The sequence below is a fragment of the Saccopteryx bilineata genome, chromosome 2 (assembly GCF_036850765.1).
Source record: "Saccopteryx bilineata isolate mSacBil1 chromosome 2, mSacBil1_pri_phased_curated, whole genome shotgun sequence".
Lineage (NCBI taxonomy): Eukaryota > Metazoa > Chordata > Mammalia > Chiroptera > Emballonuridae > Saccopteryx > Saccopteryx bilineata.
In genome coordinates this window covers 277,382,710-277,397,498 of record NC_089491.1, presented here as the reverse complement: position 1 = coordinate 277,397,498, position 14,789 = coordinate 277,382,710, and the positions used below count along the sequence as shown (strand labels likewise).

Genomic DNA, 14,789 nt, shown 5'->3' with positions numbered 1-14,789 from the left:
GGAGTTGATGCTTCCTGCTCCTCTCCCTCTCTCTCTCCCCTCTCTCTCTCTAATAAAAATGAATAAATAAAATATAAAAAAGTAAAAAAAGGAACAAGATTGGTGCAAGAATTCACCTCTGAACCGACGGAAAGAACTCATTACAGAATCAGTTTCCTGATGCAATTTTAGTAGAACCCAAGTCTGGCAGCTAAAGGTTTTATTTCTCTGCCACCTCATCACGCAGACAAAGCGCTAGCGGGTCCTGGAAGAACTCACCTAAAAGGTTCTTGGAGGCCGGAAATGCAGAACCCTGGGCTCAAAACACTGAGCCCGCGTCCCTGGGTGGGCTCGAACCACCAACCTTTCGGTTAACAGCCGAACGCGCTAACCGATTGCGCCACAGAGACAGGCGAGAACTAACCTTGCCGCCAAGTCACTTCATGGAAACACAGAGTTGTAGCGCTGCTCCCCAAATAGCTGCGGTTGAGGCGGCGTCCGAACCGAGGGACGGTCTTGTCCAGCGTCTGGCGCGCGGCCGCAGTGCAAACCCAGCTGGTTCCCTCCCGAGCCCGCACCTCCCAGGGTCCGGGCAGGACTCGGTGTCCTCCCGGCAGAGGCCCAGAAAAGGGTCAGCAGGATGAGTGGACCCGGGGTCTCTGCGGAGCGCAAGGTGAGAGAGCTCTCTGTGGGTCCCGGGGATTTGATCATGTCCTGCAAAACAAGAAATCTAAGTCAGGGAGCCCTAATATCACAAAATTAACCCTCCATCCCAGCTGTTCTGAAAGGTTTCTGCAGGGTATTGGGTGCCCGGACAGAACGCACGTTGTAGATGGCGGAAGGACTTGCCCACGGTATCATCGGATCCAAATATGGGAGGGCAACGACCTCCTTCCCAACATCGTTAACCTGGGCCCTGGTCAGTGCCCCCAGACGCCCCGGTGCCACAGGCGCCTTGAGTCACATTACTTTCCCCAGGCGTGTACAGCCACTTGCCACACCAGCTCTCCGCTGCAGCAGGCACTCAGCCACACAAGCACCGCTTCATCTGTCGCCTGAGTCCCAGGTCTTTCCGAAACCTGCACACAGAACCGTCTTGTCACTCTTGCCCGGCCATCCCGCCTAGTGGGGGGCTTTCAGTGTTGTCCAATGAAAAGGGAATGCCTCATTCAAAAAAGCCAAACCTGCAAACGAATCTCCTCGCTTATCTCTGGCTGACCCTTGAACAGGGTGCCACTGAGCAGAGACCCCAGAAGGCCAGGGTGTAAATCGTAGTAGCCACAGGGCTAAAAAGCGACCTGTCCCGAGCAGAGATTTTAGGAGCTGCCACCCTAGAGGAGACAGAAAAACACTGGGAGCCTCACAACCTGTTCAAAAAAACTGGGAGATTTGTTAAAGAAATTATTATGTAGCCATAGGGTGCAACAAAATTAGGTCATTTAAATAAGGTGTCAGGCTAATATTTAATGAATACAGAAATATTGATATATTAAACATTCAAGTAGGTTTAAAATATGCAGTGTGATTCCAATTTTGCATTTAAAAATGCAGGAGATAAACATATGATACAGCACGATAATTAATAAGAATTTCCGGGATAATAAACATATGGCTGCTTTTTCTCTCTGTGTGTGATTTGTTTATTCTCCATATTTTCTACATTACTATTCTACCCAGGGAAAATATTATCTTTTTTTTAAATGAGCAGATGCTAGGTGGCAGGTGGCGGTGCAAGGATTTCCTGCAGAAGCAGTCACGCCGCCCGGGGTCTCAGAACATGTGGGCTCTGCCCGGTTGCAGACGACAGGACGAGGCGCGGGGAAATTAAGTAACTTGTGCAAAAGCAGTCTGTTGGTGATTAAAAAAATAATAATAATAAATGCAGGTGTCCGTCAGGCCAGGGCCCGTACTGTCTAGAATACACAGAAAAGAATGTTTTTCCCGGAAATCGAAATGGGGGAGGCCGTTGCACGCGTTGGCGCGCCTGCGCGTAGAAGCAGTGTGGCTTTGAGGCAAAGGGTACGGGGCGGGAATGCGGGGTTCGCGGCCGAAGGCGGAGCGAGGACCCTGGGACTCTCCTCCGGCGGGCGCTGGGGCCGGGAGGAGGCGCACCTAGTGGCAGATGAGGTGGAAGCTGGATTGCAGAGTTAATGATGCAAGGCATTTATTTTTACACAGCACCAGGGTCAGACGGCACCCAGCACCACAAAATTCTCCAGCGAGGAACGTACCCTGGGAGAACACCTGGGGTTATACAAGAATAAGCTTTGTTTCGGGAAAGGGAGAATTAAGATCAAGGATGGAAAAGTTCTGTATCTCCCCGTCGGGGAATCGAACCCCGGTCTCCCGCGTGACAGGCGGGGATACTCACCACTATACTAACGAGGAAAGGCGCAAGGTCATCTTTAAATGTGGTTGCTTAGGAAGTTAATTGTAAATTTCCAGACTATGTAATTTATTCTACGATGAATGTAAATTGCCAGTCAAGTTGCACCTTCGCTGTTTAGACTGGTGCGTGACAACTAAAACGCAATGTAAATCCTATAGAAACTTAAATGCCCTAATAGCCACATTAAAGAGTAAAAAGAAACGGGTGAAAATGTCCATAATCTACCTTATTTAACCCAATATATGGAAATATTATTTCAATATGTAACAAACATGAACATATTAGTAAGACTTTTTTTTTTTTTACTTAGTCTTCACATCGGTATTGTATACTACACACACACACCAGACAGTTTAGCTTGGACGTTAAATTATCATTGGGAAAACTATGAACTTTAGTCCTTAAAGTTCATAAACTCTACTATGGAAGGAGTGGGTTCATACACCCACTAAAAGTTGTTCCTCAATTGCTTAAACATCCCCAGTAGCTGAATGGATGATGCATTTAAATTTTTTCACGTATTTAATTCAGTCAACAAACTGCACTTCCCGGGACGGAGCTGGTGGCCACGCGAGCCTCGCGGAGGCCCCTCCCAGCTCAGAATTTAAAGAGGATACAGAGAACAGATGGACAGCTGTCTGGGGGGCTGGGGGCTAGGTGGGGGGCGGTGAAAAAGGTGAAGGGATTAAGCAAAGGAAACAAAAACTCATTGACACAGACAGCAGCACGGTGGTTACAGGAGGGAAGGGGTGGTAGAAAAGGGTGGGGGAATGGGTGGTGATGGAGGGAGACGACTTGGGGTGGTGAACATTGGGGTGCAGTATTCAGATGGTGGGTTGTAGAATTATACACCTGAAACATGTCCTCCCAATAAATTCAATAAGAATAAATAAAGAAAATAAAGAAAAGCAGAAAAAAACCGACAGGATCTGCCGTCCCACTTTGTGGATAGTGGGTGGGAAAAAGAAGGCTTGCGTTGGCCGGGAATCGAACCCGGGTCAACTGCTTGGAAGGCAGCTATGCTCACCACTATACCACCAACGCTTCACTACAACAGGAATCGCAATTCTATGGATAGAACCAGCGCAAGCAGCACACGTCTCCCCGTTTGTTTTGCAGTATTCTGTATGTGATTCCCAGGCATCTTCTGAAGGAGACGGCGTCCCGCCCTCGCTGCTTTGGTTGTCTCCGCCGCGAGGCGCTCCGGCACTTGGTCCACTGGGCGTCGGACCCTGATAACGATTTGGGACGGGTGGTCAAGAGTTCACCCTCCAGACAAGGGGCCCGGGGGAAATGGGTCTTTACTTTTTGTGAAGGTGAAGCAGGAGGAATCAGGAAAGGGGGGGTAGGAGGCGCTTTCATTTTCCCTGCTGACCGAGTCCAGGGATAATTCTATTTTACTCAAAACCACAAATAAACTGCGCACCAATACAACGTGACGTCATGACGGCGCTGGTAGACAATCTTAAAATAATATAAGAAAAGTAACGCTACAGTGTCAGGATGGCCGAGCGGTCTAAGGCGCTGCGTTCAGGTCGCAGTCTCCCCTGGAGGCGTGGGTTCGAATCCCACTCCTGACATGGTTTGTTTTAACTTTTCCAACCAACATATTGATTTCATGCAGAAAGGACTGTGAATCAATCTATTAAATTTATAGAGAAAGGGCTGTGGATCATTCAATCACCACCTCTTCGTCCTGCGCATCTACTTAGGAAGGTTGTGCTGCGCTGTGAACAAACTATTTTTTTCTTCTGCAGGTGGGAGACTGGTCAGGGAGCAGTTGAGGCTAAGGTCTATTTGTAACTATGAAAAGTAATTTTTTTTCCTTTCGACTCCAACTCTGAGTGCTTGTTTATCCATTTCTTTATTCAACAGGGATGCATTGAGCCTTTTCTATATGCCACGCCCACTAGGGCAGGCAGATACCAACGACCTTTTTGACAAAAAGAAAACGTCTCAACCCAGATTCCTCGGTTTGCTGTAATTGGCCTGAGACTTTTCCGACTCAGACAATGATGTCACAGCCTCAGATTCCTCACTGGACCCACTGCCACCACCAATTTTGATTTCAGTAGGTTTGCCGCCTCACCGAAACCAAGAACTCACCAGGCGGGATAGGGTGGGGCGGAGTCATAAAGAGGAAAGGTCAGTTCTTGCAATTGTTCGTTTCAACTCCTTTCTCTTGAAGATCGCAGATGAGCCAGTCTCTGATTTGGGAGCAGCTGGTTATGGGAGAAATTTCGTTGGCCTTTGGGAAGAGAGGGAACTGTCAAGCGGCAGAGATGAAATGTTTGAGGCCCCTAAGTGTGAGGATGAAAGGGTTGGTTAGGGAAAGTCTGCCAAACTGCATTCTTTGTTAGTTAACTCGACTATGACCCCGGGAAATACCTTTGACTTTCCCGAGCTTTCGTTCGCTTGTAGTAAAAAATGGAGGTTCTGATTGCTCCGAGGTTATCCCACTAATTATTAGAAATGCAGACCCCAGTCCTCGGAACCCACATTATAAGACCCCCAGGTGTCCCGTATGCATATTAAGTGTGGAAAGCGCTGGGCTAGCCTCTTTGCACAGGTTGGCGTCTAACTTGGACCGTCCTGTCCCTGCTTCTCACTGGGCCCCCTCTCTCTATTCAGGATCATCCTAGCACTTAACACTGTCACACACTGTGCTTGGAACAAAGGCTTAAAAAGTTAAGTTACAACGTGTGAACTGAAGACGATAATGGGGTACTCGCAGGAAACACCAAGAAAAGTAAGCGGAGTAGGACCTGAGCCCCATGATCGAGGTGACGTCCCCAAGTGGAGAGTCACAGTGACTCCACAAACCCTCTGGTGTGATACGGTGAGACGGGCACCCGCCCTCTGCAGTTCTTCCCAAACACCTGTCTGTTGGTGAAAAAGGCCAGGCAAACCTAACCTGAGGGGCAGTCTGCTCAGAAGGTAGCTGCCGGAAAGGGTCCGCTTCGGAAGCGGTGGGAGCTTGTTACTAAGGGACCGAGCAGTGGCGTGACACACACAAGGAGTTGAATCGCTCTGTTTTCAAGCTTTGACAGTTTCCTCTTGAAACGGATTGGCCATTTTCTAGACTGGGACTGGAAGGCCCCGCCCAACTCCCTCTGTAGGCGGAACCAGGAACAGGAATGGAGTGAAGAGCAACTCTGCAGAAGTAATATCGCACAGGCATTGGTGGTTCAGTGGTAGAATTCTCGCCTGCCACGCGGGAGGCCCGGGTTCGATTCCCGGCCAATGCAGCATTGTTTAAGTTTTTAAACCTTTTTCTGCTGTAGAACCTCAGACCTTGAGATAAACCAAACCAGTTAGCCGATCTGGTTCCCCTTGCCATTACCGCGTCGCTTATCAGAGGAACAGGGACCTGCCGCTGGAATGGCACCACTGGGGAACGCCCTCGCCGCCCTCGCTCGGGGAGAGAACGCAGCGCGGGGATGGAACACCCGGACGCGCTCGGTGACCGGTCTCCTCTGGCGCCGAGCCCCGGAATGGCGTGACCCCTGCGGGCATCTGTCGCCCGCAGCCAGAGAGCGAGGCGAGCTCACCGCCCGGAAAGCCACGAGAGCCTGCAGCCTCCAGCTTACCGTCCTGAATTCCGAACGGGACGTTTGAACTCGAGGGTTTCTGCTTGGCCTCGACGTCCCCTGAAAAGTCAAAAGGACACTTCGGAAACACGAGAATGGAGACGGAGGAGTGAAGCGAGGGGCCGCAAACGTTCACCCGGGACTGTAACCGGTCCCAGGAGGCGCGCGGCTGTGCCCCGGGGTCTCTATTTCCGGATACATTGTTAAACTCCAGCAAGGGTTTAAGGTCGCCTTACATGTAACCTTTGTAATTTGCCTGAGTCAAAGGAAACCGCTGCTCTTTTTTAAAAGAAGCTAAAATTCTATGCTCCCTAAAGTGGCTCTTTTCTCCTCCGATGGCTGAGAATCCTTCCGATTCCCGGCCAGGGCACACATGAGAAGGGCCCATCTGCTTCTCCACCCCTCCCCCTCTCCTTCCTCTCATTCTCTCTCTTCCCCTCCCGCAGCCAAGGCTCCACTGGAGCAAAGTTTGCCCAGGCGCTGAGGATGGCTCTGTGGCCTCCGCCTCAGGCGCTAGAATGGCTGATTGCGGCAGAGCGGCGCCCGAAGATGGGCAGAGCATCGCCCCCTGGTGGGCATGCCAGGTGGATCCCGGTCGGGCGCATGCGGGAGTCTGACTGTCTCCCCGTTTCCAGCTTCGGAAAAATACAAAAAAAGAAAAAAGAAAAAAAAAAAAGAAAGCTGCGGGGCCTTGGAAGAGGGAGCCAGGACGCAGAGGTCAGCCACGTTCGGATTGGCTTTCTCAATCAACCCTAAGCTTTTTTATTTTGTTTGTTTTTAAGCTGTCAGTTTTAATTCCTTCACTCTCAGGGTCTAAGCAGGCCAGACTTGGGTGTCACAGTCAGGACATTTTAGCCAAGGGCCTGCAAGAAAAGGGTCCCAAAACTCAGAAGGGAAAAGATGGCCTGGCCTGTTCAAGAACTGCCTGTCCAAGCTCCCGACCAGCCCTCAGCTGCCTCAAAACACTACCTACCCACCCACCCCCGGAGTTCCAGGTATGGCCCCATAGCCGGCACCTCTGAACCTGGACATTAACTGCAGTATCACACTCTTCCAATCTCATTCACTGTTTTACCTGTTAATTCAGAGAGGTTACATTTCGATATACTTATTCATGTTTAGTAGCTTAGTGTGAGCATCTTTGAAAAATAGAATAGACATTAAAGGGATGACTTAAGTAGACATTGTGAAGGGGGGGATGCTTAGGACTGAGTACAAAAAGCAAGTTGCAGAACAAAATGTGTCTTATGATCCAAAACTGTGTATACAAAGGTCTGTGACACCAAACATCTGGGCCACAGCTTCCTCAATTTTAAAATGAGATTGGACTACATCATTTCTAAAGACTTTCTAGGTTTAAAACTGCCTAAATTTATTAAAGAACTCAATCATTCCACAAATATTTTTTTTAATTTTGAAGAGTTTTATTGAAGGAGATTTGTTAAATATGCCAGCCGCATATGGCTAACGCAGGGCAACTGCAGACCCAAACCATGCACCCACAAATATTTATTGAGTTAATTTTCATGTGCCATCCACTGACGTGGACTCGAAGTACACAGTAGTGAATAAAACGGACAAAGGTTCTGCTCTCCTGGAGCTCCCATTCTGATGGCAGGAGGGCAAATGATACACCATTAAACAGGTGAACATAAGGTATCAGTTGGTAATAAGTACACTGAGAAAAAATAAAACAGGAGAAGGGGAATTAGGACATGGGGTGGGGGTGGGGTGGGATTATAATGAATAATCAAGGAGACCTCAGTGATAAGGTGACATCTGGATAAAGACCATGATGAAACATGATGAGACATTTGTAACAAAGAACATTCCAGAAACGGAGTAACATAAGCCCTGGGCAGAAGTAGTATTGGTGTGTTGAAGGAAGCAAGGAACAGCAGTCACTGAGGCCACAGGCAGTGAGGAGCAAATTGAGGTAGAGCCTGAGAACACTCCTAAGTGCAAGAGGAAGCTATCACATGGCTTTGAGCAAAGAAGTGGCAAGTAAAGTTGCCACACATTTTTAAAAGAGCGCTCAGGCAGTTGTGGTGAGAACACACTGTACGAGAAGCTTTGTGGCCATCGAACTGAGAGATGCCGGCCAGTAGCTTGGTCCAAGGGGCTTGCAGTACTAGCGTACAAAGAGGTGGTCAGACTGCCAGGTTAATTTTGAAACAGAAGCAGGATTGGTGAGCTTTCATATATTTGAGGAGCCTCTGTTTAGCATATGTGAAAACACATTTGCTGTCAGTCCTTGTAGAGCTGGGTGACCATAACTGTGCCTTGACCTTTAGGAAGTCAGTGAGTATGAGCCCGGTGGGGTTTCACTCTGGAGCTTACAGGCCCTTCCTATCCCTGAGGCCCCCCTGGCCCGGGTCACTGTCCAGGAGGGGCTGGCCGAAGGGAAGAGGTCTGGCCTTGAAGAGGTGCTACAGTTATTACACTGTGGGGTGAGGGGTCATTTGTCCTCAAGGTTCTTGCTCCATGTGACTTTGTCGTTGCTCTGGTCCCTCATTGAGCTTTGAAGTTCTTTCCGCACAAAGAAATATAACCCCGTGTCCACTGCAAACAGGAGTCCCATCACCAGGCAGAAGGCGATGTGGGGCCACAGTGGAAAGAGCAGTGGGATGGGCAGAGTGGCCGGACCTACTAGAAGCAGAGGGATGGGGAAACAGCTGTTGTTAAGGCAGAAATTTGGAATCAACAGTCAGGTCCCCAGTTGCTCCCTTTTGCAAAGCCCTCCAAGCCAGGGGCTGAGGCTCAGGTCAGGAGCAGACAGGTTCCAAGTCTGCAGAGAACCTTTTCATCTCTGCACCTTCCCAAATAAAGCAACTGGTCAGCATTTCCCAGATGGTGGCCTTGCACACCTCTGTTTGGAGGAACAGGATAGAAGTTGAAGGTGTTCAGAACAGGCCTTCCCACAGTGTGCTGCTTTGGAGTGTGGATTATTTTGAGCTGAAGGCAATGAAGACCCTGCCGACTCATGAGAAACTCTTACCTCTTCCTTAAAGAATTTAAATTAGGGGCCTTGCTCATAATAAGAGTTATCACCAGAAATAACATTCTATGGCCTATCTGTAGTGCAAGGCAAACTACTAATTACTGGATAGCTGCTCTTTGTATCGTCCTGCAATGACCTTCCTCCCCTCGGAAGGCCCTGGTGCCTTACCTCATCCTTAGCTGAGAATGTCACACACCCTCACTTTCTCTTTCTGTCTCTGAACCTCTCAAGTCAGTGAGGTTCCTGTCTTTAATTAAATTTGCTCATTTTCTCTTGTTAATCTGTCTCAAGTCAATTTATCAGACCAGATACAAGAAATCTGATAGGGTAGAGGACATTTCTTTCTCCCCAGAAGGTTTTAGAGGAAAAGGCTCTGAGGTCGCATAGTTTTGCAAATGCCTTATCAAACTTAGTTTAACAGTTTTTTTTACAACAGGGCTTCTTGAAGCCTTGAATATGCATCATTAATAGAAAAGCCTCTCGAGGAGTTATGTGACTGGGGCACAGCCTTTGGGGAACAGAGAACTAGGGAACCCACAGACCACATCAACAGTGCTTCACTTACCGCCTCCTGAGGTCAGAGCTGGGCAGTGTTCACTGACCAACACTAGTCTAGGCAGAAATAGCTCGCAACGCCCCCTGAAAGGGCAGGGTCCAGATTTCACAAAGCACAGTTTCTCCAGAACAGACAGAGGCCTTGTTCTGTCTGTTTTATGTGGAGAGACTGTCATGCCCCTTGGCTCCCTTGAGCTTAGACAGGAGCCTAGGCTGAGAGGGCCCACAGGGAGACACAAACAAGCTTCAGAACCCTGCACACAGGGGTACATGTGACAAAGTGAGGTGATTTGAGTGAGGTGGGAGAAAAGCGTGGGTGGTGATGTCTGCTAGATGGATTTGAGGGGGCGAAAAGGTGGCTTTTGTCCCTTGAGAGTTAAAACTCCAGGTAAATGCCCCCCCCCTTTTTTTTTTTTGTATTTTTCTGAAACTGGAAACAGGGAGAGATAGTCAGATACACTCCCACATGCGCCTGACCGGGATCCACCTGGCATGCCCACCAGAGGGCTACGCTCTGCCCACCAGGGGGCGATGCTCTGCCCCTCCTGGGCATCGCTCTGTTGCAACCAGAGCCACTTTAGCGTCTGGGGCAGAGGCCAAGGAGCCATCCCCAGCGCCCAGGCCATCTTTGCTCCAATGGAGCCTCGCTGCGGGAGGGGAAGAGAGAGACAGAGACAGAGAGGAGGAGGGGTGGAGAAGCAGATGGGCGCTTCTCCTGTGTGCCCTGGCCGGGAATCGAACCCGGGACTTCTGCACGCCAGGCCGACGCTCTACCACTGAGCCAACCGGCCAGGGCCTTGCCCCATTTCTATGACCCCTTAGGAGCAAGTTGCATGTCCACACAGCAGTCAGGTTGAGCTAGGACTCTGAGGGTTCCTGTTGATGTCAAAGAGGCCCACTCAGGAGAACACAGTTACTAAAGCCTGAAGAAGACCAGTAATTCCCGCCCTACCCAGCCTTTCAAGGCCTGGAGCTCCTTGAACAGCCTTGGTTCTCACCTCGGACAGTGATGCTCACAGGGTGTGATGTGTACACCATATTGATCCCGTGACCTGTGCAGTGGTACTTGCCACTGTGACTGGTGTTTGCTTGTGGGATTGAGAAGTTGGAATTTACAATGAAATACTCCTTGTGTTTTTCATCCTGATAGAATATGACCTTGTGCAGAGGCTGGTTCCTCCAGCGGTGGCATCTCAGCACAATGGGCTCCCCCTCCTGGAACACCAGGCGCGGGGTCTGGAGCAGCAGCCAGTCTGAAAGACACAAAAGGGAAGGAAAGGGTCTGAGGCTGGACGCCCATGCCCACACTACCTGGTGCCGGGGGCTGCATTACTCACAGAAGATGACAGTGAGCAAGAAGGGGCAGGCCCCCTCTTCCCTGAGAAGGAAGAAATGAAAATAATACAAGGGAAAGGAGACAGCAGAGGTAACCAAGTCAGCCAGTGATAAATTAACTATATCCCATAGTTATAATACAAAGCAGAATAGCAGGATCTGTATGTAACTTAAGGCCAGTGAAACCCCTTCCTCCTTGCTGACCCCACCAAAACCTTCTCTCCCCTCTCCTTGAGTCCTGGGAAACTTAAACAAAGAAATCACATGCCCATTGCTTAGATACTGTAAAGGTATATAATCTATAAGAAAATCAACTTCAGGGAGCCCGTGTTTTGGAGCGACAATCCCCACGTGCTCCACCAGCTTTAATAAATTCTACTTCCTTCATCAAACTGGGTGTTTTTTGACCTCCTTTGAATCCTGCAATAAAAGGAAGTTGGGTGGATGAAATGAAGATGCAGATATGAGCATTCTCTTACAGGCAAAACATGGTGGGACCTGTGAGTCCCCCGGACCCCTGAAGGATAGAAGTCTTCAGAAGTTTCAAACATAAAGAGTAGGAGGGACCCGTGCCCTGGTGGGAGAGGGGCAGTGAGGAATCAAACACACTACGCTGGAGTAGGGAAATGGGTGCATTTCAGTAACTGGCGATGACGGAACGGGACCTGAAACCTTCAGTTTGTGTGGACACAGCATTTATGGTCTGGGGATTACTAATTAAATGGCAGCTTTTGAGCAAGTTTTGGGAAGTGAGGGAGCAAACATCAGAGCCTTGGTATAGTTGATAAGAGAGCATAAAACAGGGCCTGACCTGTAGTGGTGCAGTGGATAAAGCGTTGACCTGGAATGCTGAGGTTGCCGGCTCAAAACCCTGGGCTTGCCTGGTCAAGGCATATATGGGAGTTGAAGCTTCCTGCTCCTCCCCCTTCTCTCTCTCCTCTAAAATGAATAAATAAATAAAAATAATTTTTTTTTAAAAAGAGAGCATAAAACAAAAACCTGAGGTCAGGATTCTGGTTTTAGCTTTTACCCTTAACTTCTGGGCTCTGAGATCTCATGGGCTTAATTTCTTAATACAATGAATGTGTGGTAGGCAGCTAGACAGACAGGTGCAGAGCTGGGATGATAGGCCAGGCCTCAGTTGTGTTTCAGCACCAGACCCAGAAAAGCAGCAAAACCAGACAACCAACTCCAACCAGACAACTGCATTGATTGGGGATGCCCTGGCACTGGCCAATCAGTGGAGACCAGGACCCTGAAAGGACACATCTGGAGAGCTGAGGAATATTCTATTAAAATTCTCCCCAAGACCGTCTTTAAAACTTCTGCCCTTAAAACACCTTAGGACAAAGGATCTGGTGAGCACTCCCTCCGGAGAGCACGCTGGTGCCCTTCCCCTCCCCATCTCCTCCCCAGATGAGTTTCTCTTTTTCTCCTAAGTTCCCCCTTCTTTTGCCTCTGTAACTTGTTTCCTAAAGCCCATTACTTCTACCTCAGTGGCTTGCTAAATAAACTTTCTCTAATATTTTGAATCTTGGCTCTGAATTCTTTCCTAGACAGAACTCTAGTACCGAGGTTGCTGAATCAAGCCCCAGTTTGACCCCACAGGTGTTTGGGGTGGGACAGCAATGGACACAGAGACCAGATAGGTAGTTGTGATGTCACTGGACAGGTTATGAGGCCGAGCCTGTGGGGGAAGAAGAAATCTTCCTCTACCCTTCTAGCTTATTTTGTCCAGTTAATAATCACATAGACGTGAGGCAAATTAACAAAGAAAATGAACAAATTTAATCACATACATGTCTGGGCACCCCACAGACATGAGAGGTTCAGAGAGAGAAAGGGACAATGAGAGATACAAGACATCCTGGGCTAAGGATGAGGTAAGGCACCTGGGCTTCAGAGGGGAGGGAGGTCATTGCAGAACGATATGAAAAGCAGCTATCCAGTAATTTGTAGTTTGCCCTGCCCTCTAGATAGGCCATAGAAAGTTATTTCTGGTGGTAACCCTTTTTATGTGTGTATTTTTCTGAATTGAGAAGCAAGGAAGCAGAGAGACAAACTCCTGCATGCGCCCAACCGGGATCCACCAAGCATACCCACTAGGGGGCAATGCTCTGCCCATCTGGGGCATTGCTCTGTTGCTCAGCAACCAAGCTCTTTTTAGTGCCTGAGGTGGAGGCCACGGAGCCATCCTCAGCACCTGGGCAACTTTGCTCCAATGGAGCCTTGGCTGCAGGAGCAGGAGAAACAGAAAGGAGAGGGGGAAGGGTGGAGAAGCAGATGTGTGCACTGGTCAGGAATCAAACCTGGGACATCCACATGCTGGGCCAATGCTCTATCTGGTGGTAGCTCTTAAATTCTTTAAGGGAGAAATAAGAGTCTCTCAGGAGCCCTCTGGGTCTCCATTGCATTCAGCTCAAAATAATTCACATGCCAAAGCAGCACAACTTGGGCAGGGCTGTTCTGAATCCTAAGTCAATATTTATTCCCCTTTCAATGGAGCACCATCAACAGAAAGTGAGTCCACCACCAAGATCTCTCTGAGACTGGACTTTAAAAGACTCCAAAGAAACACTCTTAAGTAGAATTTTAATACTGCATGCTGACATGCAGCCATCTTCACCACAGTGCAGTTGAAGTCAACTACAGGATAAATGTGCTCACATGATCAGACGTTGGGTGGGGTGTGGTTTGTGTGTAGGATTTCTCTACAGAATCTGTTAGACTGAACACTCAGAGATATACATAAACCTAAGTCAGATCATGTACTCCCTTAATTAAAGCCATCTAATGAAGTCTCATCTCATTTAAGGACAAAGGATGACATCATTGCACCAAACTACAAGCCTCCCCCAACTTCATTAGCAAGAAAGAGGGACAGAGAGGACAGACAGGAAGGGAGAGAGATGAGAAGCATCACCTTATAGTTGTGGCACCTTAGTTGTTCATCAATTGCTTTCTCATATGTGCCTTGACCAGGAGGCTCCAGCTGAGCCAGTGACCCCTTGCTCAAGTCAGCAACCTTGGGCTCAAGACAGTGACCATGGGATATTGTTGATCTCATGCTCAAGCTGGGTTTCAAGCCCCGGTCCTCAGCTTCCCAGGTCAATGCTCTATCCACTGTGCCACTGCCTAATCAGGGTAGCCTCCCTACCCCGCATTTCTGACCTCGTCTTCCAGATTCCATGGACCCCCGGCCTTCTCATGCATGCCAGGCACCCCATCTCAGGGCCTTTGCCTTCTGTTGGCCTCCAATCCATGTGCTGACCACACTGCCATGAGGGCAGGAAGGTTTTCTGCAGCAAGATTTCTTTCTGCTCCTCTCAGCCCTGGTGGCCTTTTTGTGGCCGTGTCCCTTTTTTGCTTAATCAGGACTGAGGCCAAACAACCTCATATATTCTGAGGCACATGGAGGCAAAGCTGGGGTGGCGAGAAGGGAAATGACTGGGCGGAAACTGCTTGGAACAGCTCACAGCCATGCTCCAGGGCACGGCTACGCCCTCCATCCCCCCAGCCCCTAAAACCCTCTGCTGTGTCACACTTCTCGCGCTTGTCCTCCCAGACCGCCCGGGGCCTCCTCCACTGACCGGCAGTCACATTCAGATACACGGGGTCACTGAGGTTGGTCTGGTTTGTCTGGCAGCTGTAGTCACCCTGGTCACTGAGGCTGGCCTTGAAGCTGTAGCTGGGCTGGACCTGGTTCGGGATGATGATCCCATTATGAAACCACTGGGTGGAGCGGTCCCCAGGGCTGTGGGCCCCCAGGCAGTTCAGAGTCACATTGTCTTCCTGGAGCACGTTGAACCAGGGGGGCTCCAGGCTCACCACGGCCTTCGGGAATCGTGCTGCACGGGTGAAGGGCAGAGAGAAAAAAGGAGCAGGGATAAACGACCTTGGAGGGACCATGGATTCCCAAGGAGCTCCCAGGGGCATTCAG

General features: G+C 49.4%; 1 protein-coding gene and 5 non-coding genes across 18 annotated transcripts in view; 2 read left to right on the top strand and 4 right to left on the bottom strand.

The window, feature by feature from the left end:
- Positions 1–315: 315 nt before the first annotated feature.
- Positions 316–389, bottom strand: TRNAN-GUU (transfer RNA asparagine (anticodon GUU)). The gene has a single exon. It is a non-coding gene; the product is annotated as a tRNA-Asn (tRNA).
- Positions 390–2,295: 1,906 nt separating this feature from the next.
- Positions 2,296–2,367, bottom strand: TRNAD-GUC (transfer RNA aspartic acid (anticodon GUC)). Its single transcript has one exon. It is a non-coding gene; the product is annotated as a tRNA-Asp (tRNA).
- Positions 2,368–3,340: 973 nt separating this feature from the next.
- TRNAG-UCC (transfer RNA glycine (anticodon UCC)) lies at positions 3,341–3,412 on the bottom strand. Its single transcript has one exon. It is a non-coding gene; the product is annotated as a tRNA-Gly (tRNA).
- A 453-nt stretch (positions 3,413–3,865) lies between these two features.
- Positions 3,866–3,948, top strand: TRNAL-CAG (transfer RNA leucine (anticodon CAG)). Its single transcript has one exon. It is a non-coding gene; the product is annotated as a tRNA-Leu (tRNA).
- A 1,597-nt stretch (positions 3,949–5,545) lies between these two features.
- TRNAG-GCC (transfer RNA glycine (anticodon GCC)) lies at positions 5,546–5,616 on the top strand. The gene has a single exon. It is a non-coding gene; the product is annotated as a tRNA-Gly (tRNA).
- Positions 5,617–7,385: 1,769 nt separating this feature from the next.
- LOC136325874 (low affinity immunoglobulin gamma Fc region receptor III-like) overlaps positions 7,386–14,789 on the bottom strand; it is a 45,689-nt gene continuing 38,285 nt past the window's right edge. For 12 of the 13 annotated variants that reach the window (XM_066260981.1, XM_066260980.1, XM_066260982.1 and 9 more), the window contains 3 exons: positions 14,440–14,697; positions 10,513–10,767; positions 7,386–8,607 (listed from right to left, as the gene is read on the bottom strand). In XM_066260981.1, coding sequence (XP_066117078.1) covers positions 8,417–8,607; positions 10,513–10,767; positions 14,440–14,697 — 704 coding nt within the window. In that variant the 3' untranslated portion in view covers positions 7,386–8,416. The remainder of the gene's footprint in view (positions 8,608–10,512; positions 10,768–14,439; positions 14,698–14,789) is intronic. The other variant, XM_066260985.1, reaches the window with a different exon arrangement.